The following is a 22,241-nucleotide window of genomic DNA, read 5'->3' as shown; positions in this document are numbered from 1 at the left end:
CTGTCATCTCGTAAGTTATTGCTAGAGTAATGAGACTAATGAACATGGCTTCCCATACTTTCCCCTGTGATCCTACCAGTGTAACACTTGCCCTTCCTGATATAGTATGCCTCATCATGTATCTAGGCTTTTGAATACCTTTCCTTTTGTTCCTTCATTCCCTGGGTTTCTCTGAAGTGTCCTGAGTTTTCTCATGTTTCTTGCAAGATTGTTCCTCCCTCTCTTTCCTCATCTGTCAGCTGTTTGATTGGGAGCAGGCAGGTGCAGCTGTGTGCTGTGCATGTTGCTCATGGATTTATTGGCTGATAGGCTGTCCGGGGAGGGGGGGGGTGGGTGTGTGTGTGGTTGTGTTGTATTTGACTGCTGATGTTTTATGAAACATAGAATCCAAAAGTATTAAGTTCTTAAAGCTTTCTGTCAATTTTGGCTTAAATTAGACAGTGAATTTGTAAGCAATAGAAGGATGGGGCAGGAAATTAGCTGTTTAATTATGTAACCCTCATTTTCTTGGGGAACAAAGACAAAAATTACTGAACGAACCTACTTTTTGTTTATGGGTATAAGAAGAGAGATGATTTAGAATGCTGCTTCATATGGGTTACATTAAAACTATGCCTAGCTGCAAATTTTCAGGATCCAGAACAGGAAACAAAAGAGCAATGAGCTGTGTACAGTAGGTAGGAGTATCATATGTGTGGCTCATAAGTTGAATGGGGCCTAGGGAACAGTTTTATCTTGACTTCCGAGTTACCTGGGATATTCAGGTGTCACTGCAGCAGTGACTAGAGGGGTGTAAGATGGCATAGAGATTCTCAAGTCAGCGCTGACCTGAATTGGCCATAGTGCTTCTGAATCCAAGTTGGTACAGCCAGGGCCAGGGGTAAAGCAGCAGCAGTATTAAAGCCTAAATGTAAGAAGCTGTATTTTGTGCTTAGGCTCACTTCTAAACACATTCATTAAATGTGGGGTGGATCAAATGTCAGGGTATCAGATTTGATCAGCCACACATACTCCATTTAATGCTGTCTTATGCTCACTCACTGTAGTGGAAACTATTCAGTCAGTGCTACCTGGTATTAATTTTTTTTAATGTAATTGTAAGGATGATTCGCTGCATTATTTGCTGATGACAGTAAAACCTTGTGCCTTGTGCAAAATTGCCAATTTCCTGGTTGGATTTATGTTATACCATCATCACTGTAGTGTTATGGATCTGTTGAAATAAAGCAAGCTGTTAGGTCTCTATTGCCCTTTAGGTAATAGAGTGGGCTACGTTTTAAAAAAAAAAAATCTAACCTCTAATGCTCTACAGACTTTTTGACAAGCTCCTGTGGGCTGAATGAAACTATCATACTTGATATAAGGAAGTTGATGTGTTGCAGAGGGGAATTCTTGAATTCTGTTCATTTTCAATGCTTAGCGCTTTTGCAAATTGGAACTCTTGGTGTTCAAGATGGGCATGCAGGAAAGCAAACACACAGTCGCTACCTGATTTAAAATGTTGGGTTATATTACTGCTCACCAAAGTACAGGGGATCTGTGACAGAAGAAAGAGAGTAAAGAGTCTTGCTGTCTCCCAGAGAACTTTAAACTGCTTTAACTCTTAGGTCATATTTTCTCTTCACTTTATTCCCAGCCTGATTCAATAACACTCTTTCCAGCTTTTGTAGTGAATGATGTGAGGAATCCACAGCTCACACTCTCAGGCTTTTTCCTCAATATTGTCAGGTTTTTGGACTGCCTAAGGCAAAGGTCCAATATTGTATATCAAACTAAATGTGCACCTGGGAATTGAAGTAAGGATTTCAAGTCAGCATTTAATCCTTGCACGTCCTGAATTTTGAATGCTTAATTCTTGGAGGTAGGATATGGGATATGTTTTCTGATTTCTGTGTAAATCTGTCTCTAGAGTGAGATGGAGAAACTTGGGGATGGTTTTGAATGCTAATTGTAAGACAGGACATGAATGTTGGGTTTCTGAACTAAAAGGTCACATTCTGTGGAGGAACATATTCTTCAGTGTGACAAGTTGTAGGTTTGTTATGATTGATGCACAATGTACAGGTATTTTTGTTATGTAGTCTAAAATAAGCAGTTTTCCTACTAACTGGGATCTTTTGAAATATACGTTCTATGTTGTTATTTTCCTTTGTATCACAAATTTACTGTTTTAGCTGAAATATGAGAAATCCAGTTACTAATACTATTTCTGTGAGTATATTTTTCTCACCATTTCTTTGAATAACTAAAATTATTGAAATGTACGCTTTTAAAGTAAATTATACACACAAGTGCATAGATCATTAAAAAAATAAATATTTCTTAGCTTTCTGTTGTGAGACTTTGCTCTAGAGTGGTGATTCAGTGGTGCTAACTAAAAACTGTATGTACTAATTTTTAATTTCTTTTTTGCTATCAACTTTTGTTGTTGACATCTTTTTTATTTCCAGAACACTTGATAGCAGTGTACATTACTTGGCAATGTATATTTAATCTTCTTGTCATCTGCAGTGAAGTAACAATTCTTGTGGCTGCTGGTTCTCATTCTATTCTTATTTTAAAAAATATCCACTGGTTTTATATCAGGTCAGATTTGAACCATTTATACTGAATGTTTCTGTTGCTCGTTATATTTACTAGTGGAAATGAAGAGATACAGTAAGACTTAGCTGAAACAGTATTTGACTGAGAACAAGGTAAAATGAATAACTTATTAGTCTTTTTTTTTTAGTGCTAATTACATTTCAGTTGTCAGAAGAGTGGGAAGGAGAAGTGTCATAGAATCATAGAATCGTTAAGGTTGGAAAAGACCCTTAAGATCATCGAGTCCAACTGCTGACCTATCGCGGCCAAGTCCGCCACTAAACCATATCCTCAAGCACCACGTCTACCCTTCTTTTGAATACCTCCAGGGATGGAGACTCCACCACCTCTCTGGGCAGCCTGTTCCAATGGCTGACAACCCTTTCGGTGAAGAAGTTTTTCCTAATATCCAACCTAAACTTCCCCTGGAGCAGCTTGAGGCCATTTCCTCTTGTCCTGTCACTTGTTACTGGGGAGAAGAGACCGACCCCTGCCTCACTACAACCTCCTTTCAGGTAGTTGTAGAGAGCGATGAGGTTTCCCCTCAGCATCCTCTTCTTGGTAGAAAAGAAGCTGAGATAGTATTATTTTCATGATGGGGAGAGAAGGTCCCCAAGAACCTCTCTGCTTTATGATGTAGTCAGCTTAGAAAATCTGTCCTATCTCTATTTCTTTTTGGCTTGTAAGTTCATGGAGATGCTTCCATTTATTTCAGTGTGGGTAGGATCAGATGCAAGATTTGTTTGAGAAACAGAAATGGCTATGCTATTCTTGGTTAGTTGTCATTGCTAATTAATTTATCAGTGTCATTGGTTCTGTTGATTACAAAAAATAATTAAAAATTAAATATTTTCCATGTGAAAAAAAGTTTTAATGTTTGTCACTACTTTTATAGTCAGATAATAACAAAGAAAGTATTCTTAATTTAAGTCAGGACAGGTAGATGACCTTATCCTTAGGCTAAGAAATTAATAGATAGCAGTCATTTTAAATAGTGCTAGCAGAGAACACAGTCTTTGCAGTAGCGGCTTGTATTATAAAACCAGAATGTTGATTTTTAACTTTCACCGTTGAAAACTTGTGGTCTTGAACACGTCTGCTCCTAATTGAATCTGATACTTGTTTCTCGTATTAGCGGGCTTGACAGTAAATAATTGTTCTTTATTCACCTGCTTATGTCCACCATCTGTTGTGTCTTTTTCCAGGTCCAGGAGTCTTAGCCTATTAAATCACTCCTCATATGGAAAACGTGTGTGTTTACCATTTTTATTGACATTTTTTGGCTTTTTCTGTAATTTCTGTCATTCTGTTTTCTTCTTTGAGGTGTTGGGACAGAGAGGAGACCAAAACAGCACAAAATGTGCAAGATGTGGGCACATGATAAGTATATAAAATAGCAAATTTGATTTTTTTACTTTCTGTCTCTTTAGTAGTAAATGAAAACATTGTTTGCTTTTTAGTTTGCTTTTTTGACTACTTCCAAGGATTCAACTTTAACATTTAATTTTTTACATATGCAATATTATTTGTAGACTTCAGTTGTAAAAAGGGTACTAAAGGAATGCAGAGGTAATTTTACGCCGGGGTGAGGATGGGCTAAAGAGTATATGTAACCTTTCTAGGAAAAATAGCGATGCTGGGTGTAGAGTTGCTGTTCTGTGAAAGTTTTTCCAGCTTTGCTTGTTTTCCTTTACAGTTAGCTGTCTGTTCACCTAAAACCAGTTTCTTCCTTAAAATTAGCTCATGGTATAAGCCATTTTTTCAAGGAGTAGATTTGTTGCTATATGTAAGCCACTTTCATTATAGTTGTCTTTTAGAATAAACTTGTAGTAAGTTACATGAAACGGCTTAGCGTAAGAATGGGTTTCCTAAGTATCTTGTATTCATAGCGAAAGCATTAGTATGTCCACACACTTCAGACATGTTAACATTAGCAGTGAGATGGGCTCTTTCACTTGTATCCCATTTTATGTTTCTGCACTATAACACCTCTATCTTATACTTTTGCTGCACAGCACTGTTGTTTCCTTCTCGTTTGAGAATCCTGCGTGCTCAAGGCAGGTGGCCAGCCTTACCTTTGATCTGTAGATTGACTATGACTGTGTCTGACATGGGGTCACAGAGCAGGAGCAGAGGAGCTGTGTTGAAATGCACGTCCCTTGCTATGGCTGTGCGTGAGCAGCAGCTGCTCCTCTGTAATTTTACAAAGTGGGCTCTCAACGACTGTAATGAGCACTCTGCCCTCAACCTGTGTGGTATTGTCGTTCTGCACCGGAATTTCATGGATTTGTCAAGGGAAAAAAATAGTTGTCTAATGTTGAATAAAATTTTAAGGGAATGTTTGTTGAATGTAGTCCAAACTTAGGGAAATGCAAATTAAAATACAATCCTCAGCAGGAAGGTAATTTATCATATAAAAAGTATGTCCCATAAATTATACCAGACGACATAGACCTCTGTGATACTGTGTAGTGTTCTGCTACAGCGACTAACGTGGATTTGTTGCTGAACTGAAGAATAATGCATTTTATACACAGTACCCTAAGTTGCACACCAGTATTGATGCTGGAACAGAGACTGTGTGACATGTTTGAAGGGATGGAAGGCACTCTCACAGAGTTTGTGGGTGGTGCCAGGTAGGGGAGCACTTAGTATGCTGGAGGGCAGGGCTGCTATCTTTCATCTCGGCAAGCTGAAAGAATGAGCTTAAGGGAACTGCATGAATTTCAACAAAGGACAAATGAAAAGTCCACCTCTCTGCAGCACTAAAAGTTGGGGACAGACTGGCCAGGAGCAACTCTGCACAAAAGACCCTGAGGATCCTGGTGAACAGCAAGTTGAACGTGGATCAGCCATGTGCCTCTGCAGCAATGTAGACTGATTCTGTATCCAGCTGTGTTAACCCAGTATGAGAGAGACTGACAAACTGGAGAGACTCCAGCAGGGTGCCACTGAGGTGGTCGGGGACTGGAGTACACAGCACATGAGAAGAGGCTTAGGAAATAATGTTTGTGTAGTCTGGGGAAACCTGAAGGGGACTCTTATTGCAGCCTTTCCCTACATAAGGGGGTCTAAAAAATGGAGATGGGTTCTTCAGGTGCACAGTGAAAACACATGAGGCAATGGGCGTGAGCTACATTAAGGGAAATCCTGACTGCCTGTAAGGAAGAAGTACTCATGGTGAGAGGTGCTATCTTCCCCACCTCCTTGTAGGAACCAGTAGTGCCTGGAGGGGTCATGTAATCTCGGTCTTTGAAGAACTTGGTTGATTGAGACCCTGAGGAACCTCCTGTAAAGATGGTCCTGCTCTGAAGTCTCTCAGAGCACCAGAGGTTGCTCCCAACCTAAATCACTCTATGATAATGCCAGTGTTAAATTTCCTAGCCAATTATTTTCAGCATCTGGTAGTGGAGTTTCAGCTAAAGTTTGAATTATACTAGTTTTAGAAAGGCATAAAATGTTGCAATTTAAACAATACAAAATTCAGGTGTTTTTATCTTCTTTGATGGACACCTTTTCATCTTTTTGGTGTTGATAATCATCTTGGCAAATAGAGATTTGGTATACAAACTATCTGTCTTAAATTGAGAAAATTAAACATCATGAGGTGTTTCAGCTGCTTCTGTAAAACATCTAGCCATTCTGTTTGTGCTGAATGATTTAGATTTTAGGTCCATGAGGTGGTCCTTCTTGCTCAAGAAAATACAAATGTTTAATTGAATGTGCAATTCTAGCATAACTTAGTCTTCCAGTATTTCTCATTTTACATCAATTGTCTGAAATTATGAAAAGCTCTGTGTCCCCAGGTGGGTTTTGTGTATTCTCAGATTACATTTTGGGCAAAGTGTTAATGTTGTTTTATAGAATCATAGAATTGTTAAGGTTGGAAAAGACCCTTAAGATCTGGGATTGAGTGCACCCTCAGTAAGTTTGCAGATGACACCAAGCTGGGTGGAAGTGTTGATCTGCTGGAGGGCAGGAATGCCTTACAGAGGGACCTGGACAGGCTGGATCGTTGGGCCAGAGCCAAGGGTATGAGGTTCAACAAGGCCAAGTGCCGGGTCCTGCACTTGGGTGACAACAACCCCATGCAACGCTACAGGCTTGGGGAGGAGTGGCTGAAGAGCTGCCTGGAGGAAAAGGATCTGTGGGTGTTGTTTGACAGCCGGCTGAACGTGAGCCAGCAGTGTGCTCAGGTGGCCAAGAAGGCCAATGGCATCCTGGCTTGTATCAGGAATAGTGTGGCCAGCAGGAGCAGGGAGGTGATAGTGCCCCTGTACTCAGCACTGGTGAGGCTGCACCGAGTACTGTGTGCAGTTTTGGGCCCCTCACTACAAGAAGGACATTGAGGTGCTGGAGCGTGTCCAGAGAAGGGCAATGAAGTTGGTGAAGGGTCTAGAGAACAAGTCTTACGAGGAGGGGCTGAGGGAGCTGGGGTTGTTTAGTCTGGAGAAGACGTTATGTGCAAACTCACTTTAAACTTTTAAGTAGGGGCTCATGTTCATAGTCAGGATGAAATAGAATTAATAATAATTTGTATCTGAATAAAGTTTGAAGTAACTATAGAAGTGTGGAGACATTAAAATTAGTTACTTTAAAGTAACACTTAAAGACTGTAAAATTTAAGAGAGTCATATCACTGAACCTTTGGGACTTGTGGGCTAACCAACAGAAACTCAGTCTTTTCAGACTGAAATGCTAAATTAGTAGTTGACATCTTGCTGTCATACAAAATATTTTCATATTACCAGTTTCCTTCAATGACTAGGTTATTCAAAGCTGAGAGACTTCTTGGGTGTTGGAAAGACAGAAAGACTTGTGTTCATTTGTTAATCTGTGAGTAAAAGCAAAGTATTGATAGTGTATTAGTTCCACAGTTTTGAAGAGCACTAGGGAAAAGAAGAACCTGCCCAGGTCACCTGAGGATAATATTTTATGTGTTGAATAAATTAGTTAATTTAAAATACAAAAGGAGCTTTCTCCAACTTTGTTTTCAAAACATGTAGGTCACTTGGTATATTTTTATTTAACAGTTGATTTCCATCCAAAAGCAGTTTGGAAAAAGAGTAATAGATTACTCACCTATTTAATAAGAAACATCATTCAGCATTTTCTAACAAAATAAAAAGGAAAAAAATGAAAATCCTCAACGAATGAATGTTAAATTGTATAAATTTATTATGTAGCCTTATGGTAAAGAAAAAGTTACATGAGGATTAATGCAAAAGCTTTTAGTGGAACACCATATTTTAGCATCTAAATGATTGAAAAAAAGCGCCTTTCTTTAGAAAACCATAGGTAGCAATGCAAAATCCAAACCTCAAATTACTATTTTATGATGAGATTTCAAGCTGGTTGATTTCACTGAGGGCAGAGTATAATTAAAAACTAATGCCGCTCACTGTTCTTCTCTCAGTCATTTCTAAGTGAATCTCTGTTTTTAACTAACTGTCTAGCACCTGTGTAATGAAAAAATTGTTCTTTTTTTCAGTGGTTTTTATTCTTTCTTGAGTGCTGAATTTAAGTCTATTGGGGGAAGAAAATCTAGGGAGAAGAGTTTCAGTCACTCTTTTAGTTTCTCTGTTGTAGCCTGAAGATGATTGCAATGACTTTAAAGAAGATTGTAATCTTCTCCCAAAGCTTGTTTTGTTTAAATTGCCCTGTTGTAAAACCGGAATTTTTTTAACTTAGTTTTTGTTGTTTTCCTTCCAAAATGTTTTCTGAATGAAAAAGATATTGTCCAGCTTGTAGGATGCACTGAAAAGTGGCAGTTACTTTATTGCTGTTATAACTGGGTTTTGTAATGGTGATGACAATAAAACTCATGGAATCCTTAGGCTCATTGATACTCCTGTTTGGCAAGTCAAGCATCTTCGAGGCTTATATTTCATACTACTGAATATGAATAAAAAGTATGTTGACATAAAATGAGGATTCTTTTAATTTCATACATCAGACATTTAATTTTCTTTTAGAGGAGTTATGTTTTATTCTATTTGTTTGATCCCTTTTATCTTTTTTCCTCTAATATATGCATTTCCTACAGTTATTTCTTTAAAATGTAAATTTCACTACAAATGCAATTATAATCTTCTACAACACCATCTGTTAGTGTTATCAATTATGAGTTTTAAATATTAGTTGATATTATATCATCATATCTGTTATTAAATGGCATAATTCCTTTATTATGGAATGAAGAAGAGTAATAAGTGCTATATAATGTATTTCCACATTTTTGAGATTGAAATAATTGTTACCTAAAGCTTGTTGTAGTGTGTTGTGAAGTGTTTGTAGCCTAGTAGCGATTCATGCATATGGAATAGGTGTTTTGTGAGTTTTTGGAACTGTCTGGTTTGTATTTCTGTGAGATTGCAGAGAACTGGGTATGAAAACGTAGGCAGTTCCCTTCAGTTCTGTATTCATATTCATGCAGTCTTTTGTTGTCCATGGAAAAAGGTTTAGTGGGCGTTAGGATATGGTTAAGATAGGCCACAACTTGGTGTAGCTTGGAATTTTGAGGTCTGACTGTGGGATGTATCATTCCAAAAACATTCAATTTAAGAGGATTGTGAATACTGTAAATATATTCCATATAAAGTAATCATAATAAAAAAAACCTCTTCCAATGATTTCTAGATACCATTAAAAGAATCTCTTCAACAGTTTGTAACTGCCCATTCCTCCTTCTGCAAGGCTTTGCACTATCTTGTTTCGTGTCCCATTCCTGTATCACACCTTCCTCTTTCATCATGGGTGACTGAATGTACTCTTCTTCCTTTGTGGATTCCTTCGTTCTCCTCCCTAGGTATATTACGTGTTGGTGTTTTGTTTTTATTAGATCTAATTCTAATATTAAAATGGTTTTTACTAAAATGTAAACTAAAGCTTAATATTTCTAGCAACAATTGTGTTATTCTCATATAAATGTCTCAACTTGTGTACAGCTCTTTTTTAATTTAAAAAAACTCTTAGAGAGAAACTCTAGGAGTTCCAGAAATGCCAAAATAATCTTATGATTATCTTCCATGGTGTAAAAAAAAAAAAAAAAAAAAAAAAAGAGAAAGCCTGTTACTGAATGGCTAAATGCAGCCATTTTTTACCTTGGAAGGCAATAACAACATTACTTTGGCATTCTATTATGTTACAAATATTTTTTTAATATTCTAAGAATTCTTCTGTAGATGTTAGTTCCCTCAAATAGGAAATCTTGTTTTAGACTTGGGAAATACTAGTGTGGCTTCAGTTCATTTGCTTGCATTTGTAACTTTATCTGTATAAATTCTATGTAAAACTCTTCAAACTGCACCAAAGGTACATTTCTTGTTTTCTCCAGAGGATATCATGTATAAATTGAAAACTTGTTAAATCTATCTTTTGCATTTTAATTAAATGGCATGGTTTTATAGCTTTTTCTTTTACACTTTTTACAAGCCTTATTAAGAAGCCAAATACATTTTATTTGCAAATATTTTCTAATTGTTTATTTCCACATAGGTGGAGAACGAACTTGCGGTGTACATGAGCTAATCTGCATTAGAAAAGGTAAGCAATGATTTGTGAAACTGAACTTCTTAGCTGGTGAATAGTATTGGTGAGAAATCTGCTACCTAATGTTATGATCTTACATTTTCTGGATATTAGTGTTGCATTTTTCTGTTGCAAGATCTTTTGATGCTGACGCTGTCAATGAAAGAAAGAAAAGAAAGAAAATGTGAAATTCCAAAATAAAATTTGATTTTTTCACAAGAAGGAAAAATGTGCTTTTCCAAATTTCACCGAGTTACATGGAAGTTGTTACTGTCTTTCAGCTGTGACAGGAGACCACACAAACCTTGTGCTTTGCCTTGGCCAGGTATTTGTAGGATGATTTTTAATAGTAATAGAAAGTTGTGAGGATATTTTAAACAACTGATGTAATGGACTGGCAATCTCTGCCTGTGTTTTCAGTTGAGATCCTAATGACTCGAACTTCTTTGAAAACAACTGTATCAATAATGAAACAAGGAATTGATAGAGCATGAAACAGAGCAGTGCTCAAGAGGGGACTCTTGCAGGTTTAAAGCTGAGTTACAGTGACTGAAATTGGAGTTTGACAGTACAGCTCAGCTGATGTAACTGCTGGATACAGTTCTGTTGTCTGTCCCCTTTGCTGGCCCTGTGTTCCCTTCTGTGGCATTGCTGTTGAATCTCTGTTCTGATCTGAAAGCTAATTCTTCAAGGATTAGTTCCTTGAATTGTCTCACTGCTAGGTCAGAAGAGTCTCAGTGCTTTCAAAAGGAAAGGGTTATGGAAGTGTGGTAGGATAGAAAGAGGGCTGCAAGGCTCTTTTGACAACAACTAAGTGTTAGACTGGCTCAAGAGTATTGTCAAACCACATCATACTTGGTAGGAAGACATTTTGTTTGGTCTCTTAGTTTCCGCTCCGTTCACTTAAATGCAATCAATGCATAGTAAAATAAAGGGTTTTTTGAAACACTTACTTAATATCTCCTAATGTCAGAATTAAGTCTACCAGTTAAGGTGAAAATAGCTTTATGGTCATACGTCATCTTTTCCAAATATCTATTAAAAGAATAATTGAGTGTTGTGTGTGGTTTGACAGTGTTGTAATGAAAAACACTTGTCTGCTTTTTTTAAACTGTGAATAATTTCATTCTTACTTTTTTATTACTTTCTCATTTTGTGGGGGAGATAACTTTTTAAAAGCAAAACAAAACATCACCAAAACATAAAAAGGAAAAACTTCTTTATTGCTGTCTCTGTTTTTTCCATTGCTGGATAAGTCGGTACACACAGTGCTCTGTATTCCTTCTGTAATAGGCTCTGCTTTTCTTTCTGAATTATGAAATGCATTGGAATTTCAGGAACCCTACTGGTAAAAGTTTCAAAATCTATTAACCTTGCTAGTGTCTATTTACTTCAGGGGACTGCAGTGATTTTCAGAAAAACAATTTTTCTGTATTCTTAGAGGCAGTGCTGTATGGTTTTTAATGTAGTTATTTGGAAGCTAAATTGAAAATACATGTACTTTTTTTTTTTCAAGGTCTATGTTATGTTTGAACATCAGATTCTAAGCTGTTTGTCATCAATATGATGTTATTAACCTTTTCTTAATAACAGTTGCATGGAACCTGTGTTTTAGCATTGGGGTTATGAATTAGCCTAGGGATGAGTGTGCTTAAAAGAGAAGTATCCTTTTAGTGCCATTTATACCTGCAATATTTTGAGTTCCTTTTTTCTTCATATGAGTTCCCATGTATGAGCAACATGCCCAGCCATGTTACTGACAAATTTCTCCTTGTAGTGTGCGGAGCAGGTGCATTCTTGTCTGTCCTTTCTCCCTACTTGAGGTCTACATATAAAGCAGAAGGTGCTTGCCATCATTCTACAGATCTTCCAGTTGTGTAGTGTTTTGGTGACTTTACATCATCTGGTACTCCTTCAAGGTGTTTTTATTGACTAATGGCCAGGCTCTTACAGATTACTTTATTTGCTAGTTGTTCAGGCCTGCTTGTTTGCCAGGATTGGAGTGCGTCCTCAAGATCCATATTGACCTTCTCAGAGTAGGAAGGCCCTTTCAAGCTGAGAATCCCTGGCTGCCAGCAACCTGGAGCTGGTCAAATCAGACCTTCTAGCTCTGTTCCTAATGAGACTGGGTACTCATTTCAGGCTTATACAGGATTGAGTTGAAAAGTTTTGTGGCATAGAGGTCTTCCCCTTTGCCATCTCTTGACTGTGCTGTGAAAGCCAGGCCTTTCTTGGTCCATGAGCTCACTGTGGACTTTTGAAGGACAAATTAAGTATTCACATTGACACATAGATAGTTCCCTGTAGTCTTGCCTGGTGCTAGGTACGTTTGCACTGTCCCCCCTCCTTTTTCACTGGTGTCTATGTGACTGTGGCACTAGGAGGGTACACCCTGGCACTCCTAGGATTCACTCACTCATTTTCATTGAATGTTATCTATGAGGCTTTGAGAATTGGTGCAGGGTTTGGCAAACTGGTTCTGTGTTTGTTATTTGCCTGAAAGCCTGTGATGCTTTCTGCCAGGTAACTGTGACTGCCAGGTGACTGTAGTTAGAGTGTTTGTGTGGAACCTCTCAAAGAAGGATCAGTAGCAAATAGCCAGTGTAAGTAACTAGAGTTTTTACAGACATCCAGTGTACATTTGTGCTTTGCTTGTCTTTTCATCTTTCTCATTGTCCTTCCAAGTATGTTGCTGTTGAGAAGCAACTAATATGATAAACAGCGATGTTCCATTTTATTTGTCCTGTACTGAATAGGGAAAAGGGAAGAGCAAGCAAGCATGTGTCTTCTATGAATAATGCAAATCCAGTTTCAAGTGATGGAGTGTAATTAGAATTTATACAGGGATTATATCCATGAAGAATACCTGTTGCTGGTGATTAATTTTTCTTTCTGGTTAGCAATGTAACACATTCCTAAATTGTCTATTTCTTGCCTGCCCATTCATTTTTGCTAGGAAAATAGGAGCCTCGGGACATCACGTGATGAAATATGGAAAGGGACCAGAAAGGTCTGCAAGGCTATGTGATCACACCATTTAGCTCAAATTATTTAATGGAAACTTCATATATGAAGGCATAACTGTAAAAACAAAACCCAAAGCTTAAAAAGGGACATGCCTGCTCTAAGAATATTTAGCTATTACAATGAAAATAATTTGAAACCTCACTTTTCATTTTTTTGAAGTTTTGCATTTCTCAAAAAAGCCATAACCATGGAGGTGTTTAGGGTTTTTTTGGTTTGTTTTTTTTTAACATTTGTTATCCTCAATTTTTTAGGTACTCTAGGCTGCAGTACTGGGACCACAAACAGTTGTGTTTTCATTTAACACAGTTGCATTTTCATCTAAAAGCCTCATTAAAGCATCTTTGATGTTAATGCTTCCACTGAAATAAATAAAACTCATTTGGTTTATAGATTTAGCTTTCTAAGACTCAAAGGTTTGCAAGTACCAGTTATAATGCTTATTGAATATCTGAGGTTATCTGAATTCTAGTATAAATATGATACCAATACAGTATCAATACAGAACTCAGATTTGCTAGCGAAAGGTATAGCAAGCACAGGGCCTGCTCCCATGTCACATAATGTTGTTACAGCCTCATAGGTGCCCAAGATAGACTGTAGCAGATCTGCTTCTAGTCTGCACCAGCGGGATCACAGTACCTTTATAGTGTTTCGCTTGTTAAGTTACCTTTTACCAGATTCATACATTATTGAGAAGAATCTGCTAAGAGCTGATCAGGAGTAAGGAGTCTGATAGGCTTTTCTAGAAAGCCTTAAAAGCTAATTTGTATGTGTTTTTAAACAGAGGCTTCTTCTCAATGTGTAAATATGGGGGGTGGTGGTGTCCTGAAAATGCGCATATAACATTTAATAGTTGCAAAATACTGAACAAGTCACTTTCCAGCTATAGAAAAGAACTTCAATGAAGTATGATCAGTTATTACAGGAATTTGATAATACAGCACTGAAATTTGTGACTCCTGTGTTTAACATAGCTAAGTGGTTGAACTGTTTGTGTGGTTTTGTATTTCACGGTTGTTGAATTCTGGAAATTGGAAAAAGGAAAAATATATTTTTGCTTTTATTATAAATGAACTTCTTGTTTACTTGTACTGTTTAATGCAAGTTTACTTTATGTACGTACACATGCCAATTCTTACTGCTTGTCTGACAGTACAAATTGGAGCCCTGGCTAAAGAAAAAAGAGCCCTGCTAGTAGTGACTGAGCTGTTTCATTCAGTCACTGAGGGTTCTTAACAGCAGAAGACAACGACAGGGCTTTTCTGAAATTGCTGAATGAAAGGATTGCCTTTTTGCTGGCTATTTTCTGAACACAGAGGTGTGTTTGAGGGATTCGTGAGAGTTACATTAAGTTGTTCCTTTGTTTTGCAATGGACACAAAAGAATTTAGGGAACTTCAGGTCAGACTTCAGAAAAATATATCTTCTTTGGCTGTGTAGTGCCCGGTAGCTAGGCTGCTAGTCTACCTTGGAATTGGCTGTTGTTAGATGTACTAATGTTTTAATTAAGGCTGTTTTCAGGTTTTGTTTGTACAGACAAGACAGACTTGTGATGAGTGTTTACAATATTGAGCTGTAACTGAAGAAAACCCCTCTTTAATATATTCTGATATGTATAATACTGTACAACATGGAAGTGACATTAAAGCAGAAAATGCAATCCCATATTTTTTGTAGGTCTTTCTCCTTTCGTTGTTCACTTGTGTATTTTTGAAGTAATGCAAAGTGATATTGCTAGTTCAGCAACGTATTTTGTATTTAATTCATGGAAATGTAGATTAAGTATCTGAGTAAGGTCTGAGTTGTGCAGATTTTAAAAAATATATTTTTTAAGCCTTTTTTTTTTGCAAGATGTTCTTTTCTTTCTATTGTTGTGGCAGTCTTGCAAACAAAGGAAATTATTCAGCAAACTGCCTTTGTGACTAATAATGGCACAGAAGTGCTCTTTAATATGCAAAAGAAAGAAGTTGTGAAAAGACAGTGTCTTTGGCTCACAATGAAAAATGTCACTTTTAATAATAATTTTGGAAAGATGATAAGGTATGAATTTTTGTTTTGTCAGAAGTATATTTTAAGTAGAGCTATGACCTCTTTAATGTTCTGGTCAACTATCCTTAGCCATTTGCATGTATCTGAATGTTAAGTTGCCAACTGCCTTCAATTCAAATGGAAAAAAATAATATTTATTTGTGGGTTTCATTTTATGAGTAGAAACATTATTTTATTGAAAGTCAACTGTGTCTGATATTCAAGTTGTATTACTGTTTTTACAATAGTCTACAATAAGTAAGTGCCTCTGAAAAAGAAACAAAATAATTTTTCCCCTTTCTCTTGGCTGTCATCCAGTTGGTAGAACTTCTTCTTTGTCAAGAAAATGATGATACTACAGATGGTAGCAAATTTCTTTAAATTGGGTAACCTCAATTAATGTAAAACTTCATAAATGTATGTTGTTTCTACTCTTTTAAGGGTTCAGATGTGGACAGTACAAAATGCATTTTCTCTTTTTACAGACACAGGAAAAAAAACTCGTCATTAAAAAGTATATACAATTAAAGCTACTTTTATAATAGTAATCTGTTCATAATTGTGCAGTAGTTAATTTTAAATAGAGAAACACATAATTTTTTTTCCAGGCTAGAAGAAATTTATTGTCCTTTATCCCATGAATACTAAACTTAATAAATATGGGAGATATTACTAAAGTATGGCTACATATTAAAAAAATGAAAGTAATAATGTTAGAGTTAAGAACACTGGAATATATACTAAATTTTGCACTCTGTGGGAAGTCTAATCTGTACTTATACATTTTGGACTAGAGAAAATCTAATATGAAGTAAATATTTTTCTTGGAGATTGTTGAGACCCGTACAGGAAGCAAGGTTATGTTTTGGTGTGTTCTATGTTTGGAGTCTTCTGGAAAGCAGTATTTACTGGGGTCAAGTAACTCTAACTATCGCACTACTTTTTCTGCCATAGAAAACTTTGTGTGTAAGAACTTTGCCATATCCAAAAACCCTGGCATTTCTTCAATTAAAGTGTTCATATAAGCATCTTTACTGCACGGTACTTTGCTGCGTATCCTGTGCAGTTCAGAAATCTGGATCCTGGATTGTCTCACACTTTGTTGTTAATTGTAGTCGCTGATCGGAAAAATGTGGTTTTAATAGATTTTTATTACATATATATTTTGTTTGTTTGTTTTCCTTGTGGTGGTGGAGAGCTACTTTGTAGTAGCTATGAACTTTTAAACCGCAAGCCTCTAGATCCCTACAGGTCTTCAATAGCTTTGCACTGGGAGAATTATTTGAGAGTGCCATTAAAAACCTATAATCGCTGCTGTTCTCTTACCAACTGTGTGGAGAATGCAGTGGTGTAATACGCTGTCTAATTGCAACAGATTATTGGGATTTTGAGGTAATCAAGATGGTTCCATGATCTATGCCTATTCTAAGTAGCAGTACGATGTTTCCTTCACTGTTTCTCTTCAGAGATTTCTGCTGTGAGATACTACTTAATAGGAGATGAATTCCATATTAGAGAGAAAAGATGTTTAGGGACTGATAAATCAGCAGGGGTGGCAGGCTGACAACTTCCTTAGCCTATAAGGTTTTAGGAATTCAAAGGTTTCTGTCAAAAGTTAGATCTCCTCTCAGACTATGGCGTCTGTTGTTCCTAAATTATTTCTTAGGATCAGTGAAATTTCAGAGCAGAGAGTTCTCTTTTTCCTCTAATTAAATTTATCTCCAAAAGACAGTTTCAGCATGCTATTTTAAAAGAAAGGGAAAGGAATCCTGTAAATGACAAACTGCAGAGGCAGTACTAGAGTTGATAGAAGTATTTTTGTGCAGTATGTATGTGATTAGTTAGTTTGCTGAACCAAGACCTTTTTAACACAAACTATAATTTATTAAGTATATTGAACTCTATTTGATGTAAATATTTAGTCAAGTAATTTAATTGCTCATAATAAAATTAAATAAATTGAATTTTTAAATTGAAATACATTCTAGACTTCCTGTGTAAAGGAAGCCCTGGAATCTAGATGTTAAAACATACTTTTTCTTATTAGTCCTTGTAATTTGTTGTTAAGAAAACAAGGGGGGGGGGAAGAGTCCTGATTTCTCTCTGTAGCAGTGCAGATTTTCTTTCAGACAGTGTGAAGTGACATAAACCAAGTGACAAAAAAGGAATGGCTATTATTCCCGATAACTTTCTACTGGAATGAAAGTGACAGTAGCATTAGACCAGTGTAGCTGTTGTAATACACTCATTCCAGTAAATTTTTTCATGATAACAGGCACATTTACTTTTTACCTAATGTTAGGTGTATGAGGGTTTTTTGTAAATTAACCTTTGAATAGCATAATATATCGCTTCAGATAATGTAAGCTTCCTGTTTTCCCCAGTATTACTTTGAAAGGTTTATAAATAGAATTTTTAAAGGACATTGTTATTTCAGACAGGAAGATAATATTTAAGTTTCATCCTGATTTCATTCTGTCAGTCTTTCAAAACTTCTGAAAGGTTCATGTTACTAAAAATTGTTAATAATTTTCTTATTTAGGAAATGCTTTTTTCAGTTCTGCATTGAAATTCAATTGTCATTTCATGTTTATGTTAAAATTGCATGTCACTCATGGTAATATACTGGATATAGATACTTAAAATGTTGAAATACAGGTAGCTCTTGTTGCATGTGCTTGTGATTTGTACCAGAGAGTATGTAAATTTGCCATATAACAAAGTGCAAGATGAGGAGAAAACATAAACGGAGAAGCAAACACATAGGGAAGGAATATCATAAGACTAGCAGTATAACATGAATTTAACATAAGGTGACAAATGTAGCCATTAGTAGTAGGCTAAGTTAAATCTGTGCTGCAGAAGAAAGGCAAAATACAAGTTTGAATTGAAGGGGGCAACATCTTTATACAGAAAACTTTCTTTTTTAATATTACCTAAGTGTAGCTAAAAAATTAAAAGCATTGATAGATGAAATTTAATTGCATGTTTGAAGTTGAGCTAAAATACTTTTCCTGATGCTTGTTTTGACAAAACAGAAAAGAAATAGGTAAATTTGTAGAAATGAATTACATAGTTCCAATGTTTCATATGAGAGAAAGAAGAAAGATGAATACAACATAAAACAGGAAGCATAAGAAATACATTTGGACTTTTGTCTTTTGAAGTATTTAATAAAATGTTTAGAGGGAATTTTGGGTTCATTGTCTGTTATTGATTTTTCAGCAGCAACATCAGCTAGGCAATTTCTGTGATAAACTTCTGGTTTTTTGTATAGGAAGGTATTCTAAAAATAATGGTAGCTGTCACTTAGAGTTTATCTTGTTCTTAAAACAGTGCAGGTAGGCAAGAATTTAATTTTTGAAGTCTTCTAACATAACACTGGAAAAAATATTGCCCCCAATAGGTGTAGCATTTTGTCTAGGTAAACTAGGTTCTCTTCACTTGTGATGGTATCTTCAACTACTCCAGCGAACAGGAGGATAATCATTCTGCTGAACTATTGTGAAACTTTGTGTATTGAGTTTACCTTGTCAAATAAAAGCTATTTAAAAAGAGCACAAAATCTGAGGTAGCCTTTCAAGTTCAGTTACTTACTTTCAGAATAGAGACCATCCCATGTAATTAGTCATAAAAGAAAAAAATATTTACATGTAAACTGACACACAGGAGAATACAGTTCTTATTCCTGTTGACCAAATAATTTTACTTCTGAGCTGCTGTGAGGTACAGAGGGTTTTGTTTCTTTGGTTTTTTGCCATTATGACATAAGTTGTCTGTGACAAATAAATATGTGCTCTTTGGACATAAATAATTCAAGCATGGAGAAAAGGCAGTCAAGGCATGAATCTTATTTTGTGGTTCAGTAACCTGTTTAGCTTTCTGAAAATATGTTAATTGCTCATGCAGGGCAGAAAGCTGGTATGAAGTGACAAGCAGCAGTGAATAGCATTTGAATGAAAATATTTTTTGAGCTGGACAGCGCAGCTTTTTTTCATGTAATGTCAATGTCAAGATGTAATGGTATAAGAGCTAACAACAATAAATCTTCAGGACTAAATGCAAAACAACAGTCCTGACTATTTAAAAGAATTCAAAAGGGTAAAGTATCTTAGATCAGGTTGTAAAAAAAAAAAAAAAAAAAAAAATTAAACCAAATAAAACAGGTTATAAAGTAAAAACAAGCTTACATTTTTAATTTCAAGTGGGTTTGTGCTGGCATCTTAATGGTAGTTTAGCTTCTTTCGATGATACCCCTAGTTACTTAATCTGTGCACAGAAGAGATAGTACTGCATTTGTAAATGAATAAGTAAAACATCACTAAGATAGCTAGTCATGTACAAAGCCACATAGTTAAGTAAGCCGTATGATGTGGAGTGTGAGAGCTCAAAAAAATAATTGGGTGTTAAATATTGGGGGGTGGTAGATACATATTAAAAACATTAAATGCTTTTTAATATGTCTGAGGATTTTTGTTGTTTTGGTGATAATTATTTAAAGATGCCATTTTTTTTTTTTTTAAGTTTGAAACATCTTTTGTAAAAGAAAAATTGTTTAATAACAGGGAACTTATTTGAGAAAGAGAGACTACATTGATATTTAAGATGAAGAGATGGTAAGTTTCTGTGTTCTAATAACTCCATGATGATAATATCTGATGATAATAATAAAAGTGAATTAAAGTAGTGTTAATATAATACTTCTGTAACAAGTATAACTTTCTATGCCATTTCCATAGCCAGCAATTCAGTTAGTTTTAATAACTTTGTAGTAAGACACTTGTTCTTTTAGTATTTCTAAAACTGTGTTGTGTTATGACTTTCAAATGTTCAGTGTTGTTTTTCTTAAGAACTGGGGATAATTATGAAGTTCATAAAAGTAGGACATTTGAATTTGGAATATGACTATAAGAAAGCATTGCCTTTCTACGTAGAAGAAACCACTGGGAACCTCTGAGAGTTTTTAAAATGCTTTTCATGGTATAATTAATACCCAACCCAATCAGAATTTGTGACAATGTGTTTTGAATCAAAACTCTGGTGCTGAATGTGGCACAGATACATTTTATATGCAAAAGTACATTTTTTTTTTTTTTTTTTCTGTCTACGACGTATGACTGCTTGACACTTCAACTGTGAGAAACTAATTGAAGGATTAATGTGATGTATAAAACCTTTATTCATAGATGGGAATCTGTACTTATTTACATGTGGAAAATTGGAGTACAATTTTATTTAGGGTTTTTTTTCTGGCTTTATAATGGTAATACATTAAAGGATTTTAACTTGATAATATACATAAGCTGTGAACAAGCATTCTGAGATTCTTTACAGGGATGTAAATTGATACGGAAATATAATTTTCAAGTCCTGTGTTCACACTGAATTACATAAATAATTAATTAGTCTTGCTGCAGCTAAAGTTTCATTCTTTTTAGTAAGGTATCAGCCAATGTGTTTTTCCCCTCCAGAAAGATGTCATCAGATACTGTGTTTCCATAGAGAACTATGCAGTTTGCACCGAGTGCCTTCTTTAACTAATTAGTAACCAGGAAGTACTTGAGAAAAAAACCAAAAAGTATTGTGTTTTCAAGTTACTTTTACGTTGTGGTTAACTTCCTTAAGCACATATTTTGATGGGTCAAAGTGGCTTTGATTGCTGAACAGTAGAAGTGAAATTAAAAAAAAAATTCTAAAAATTTAAACCTACAGTTTTAAAAGATCAAAATGAAATACTTGAAAGTGCAGTTTTCTCTGAGGATGTTGAACAGTTAATCTATTTTATTAAAAGAAAACATTTACTATCCCTTATTGTGATTTATAGAATGACTGGAATTCAGTTCAATCTCCTGCTCAGAGAGGTGTTGACACTGAATTCAGGCAAAGTTGCTTAGGACGGCCTGCTTCAATAATAAAGCAGTTATCCTCTCAGATAAATTTATGTGATCTCATTATCTTTATCTGTCTAGTCTTCCTAATCTGTCTTATTTTTCTGCCTTCTCTTCACTTTCCAACTAGTTCTGTGTCCTCCATCCCAATGTTACACATTCTTCATAACTCATTCTTCCCGTTTCCTCACTGGACATCACTAACTTGTGCCTAATTGCCACCTTCCACTTCATTCCCACTTCTGTTGGTCCCTGTGTCCTGGTGAATCAGTTTCTTCTTCCTGCCTTTTCTGCCACTCCCTCTGTGTTTGATAGGTGTTAGAACTGGAAGTTCTGTAGAACAAAGATTTTTCTGCTCTTGGCCCAGTCTCTAGTCTCATTTGGGTCAGGATCAATAATTCAAAGAAAACTGGATGTTGTTCCAATAGCCCCAGACATTCTCAGCTATCCATATGCAGTCTTGGGAGGGGAGGGAGCATGCCTACTGCCAGCAGAACCTTGGGAGAATTCATCTGTTAAACTTTGAGGTAAAAAATGAATAGATACAAAATGAGGCTCTTGTCAAATCTCAGAACTTTCCCATGTTTATGAAGCTTCCATGAAAATGGTAAATGGATGACTGACAAATGATAGATGAACACCTGGCACATGCAAAATTTTCTTTGCTCTAAGTCAGGGAACACTAGGGATTTAAAAAAAAAAATTAGTCACCACTATAGTGGTAATTTTTTTTTTCATCAGCTCATTCTTGGTCATGGCTTAATTTATTTTTTTTAACTTAAAAACAAAAACCCTTCAGTGTGAGGCAAAGTGCCATGAACTTCAGCTATAGCAAGTGATTTTAATTAAATTATGAGCAACTCCAAACACACTTCTGAAGGGAATATCAGGTAATCTTAGTAGGACGTGCAACCAGGGTCTTTTGTGAACAAAGGTTTGGTTTTTTTTTTTCCATTTGTTCATGATAATGAAAATACTTTTATAAAAGATTTAGCTTCATTTCCTCTCTGATCTGTAATATAATTCCACCTTTCTCACCTTGTTGCTCTGCTTGATGCACCAGGACGTCTCATCCTGAAGTTCTGATGGGGAACTCTGTAACTCTATGGGTTTTTGTATTTCTGTTGTACTGGCTGAAATTGAAAATACCACATGCCTGCTCCTCCCCGTTGCAATGTTTGTTTAT

The 22,241-nt window shown here is 36.0% G+C and overlaps 1 protein-coding gene across 3 annotated transcripts in view; it reads left to right on the top strand.

Annotated features, from left to right (window-relative positions):
* Positions 1-22,241, top strand: part of SYT14 (synaptotagmin 14) — a 94,801-nt gene that overhangs the window by 3,790 nt on the left and 68,770 nt on the right. For all 3 annotated transcript variants that reach the window (XM_075088988.1, XM_075088985.1, XM_075088984.1), the window contains exon 2: positions 10,081-10,128. In XM_075088988.1, coding sequence (XP_074945089.1) covers positions 10,081-10,128 — 48 coding nt within the window. The remainder of the gene's footprint in view (positions 1-10,080; positions 10,129-22,241) is intronic.

Source organism: Phalacrocorax aristotelis, chromosome 3, assembly GCF_949628215.1.
Source record: "Phalacrocorax aristotelis chromosome 3, bGulAri2.1, whole genome shotgun sequence".
Taxonomy (NCBI): Eukaryota; Metazoa; Chordata; class Aves; order Suliformes; family Phalacrocoracidae; genus Phalacrocorax; species Phalacrocorax aristotelis.
Note: the sequence above shows the minus strand (reverse complement) of the source record. Positions and strands in the feature narration are given on the sequence as shown.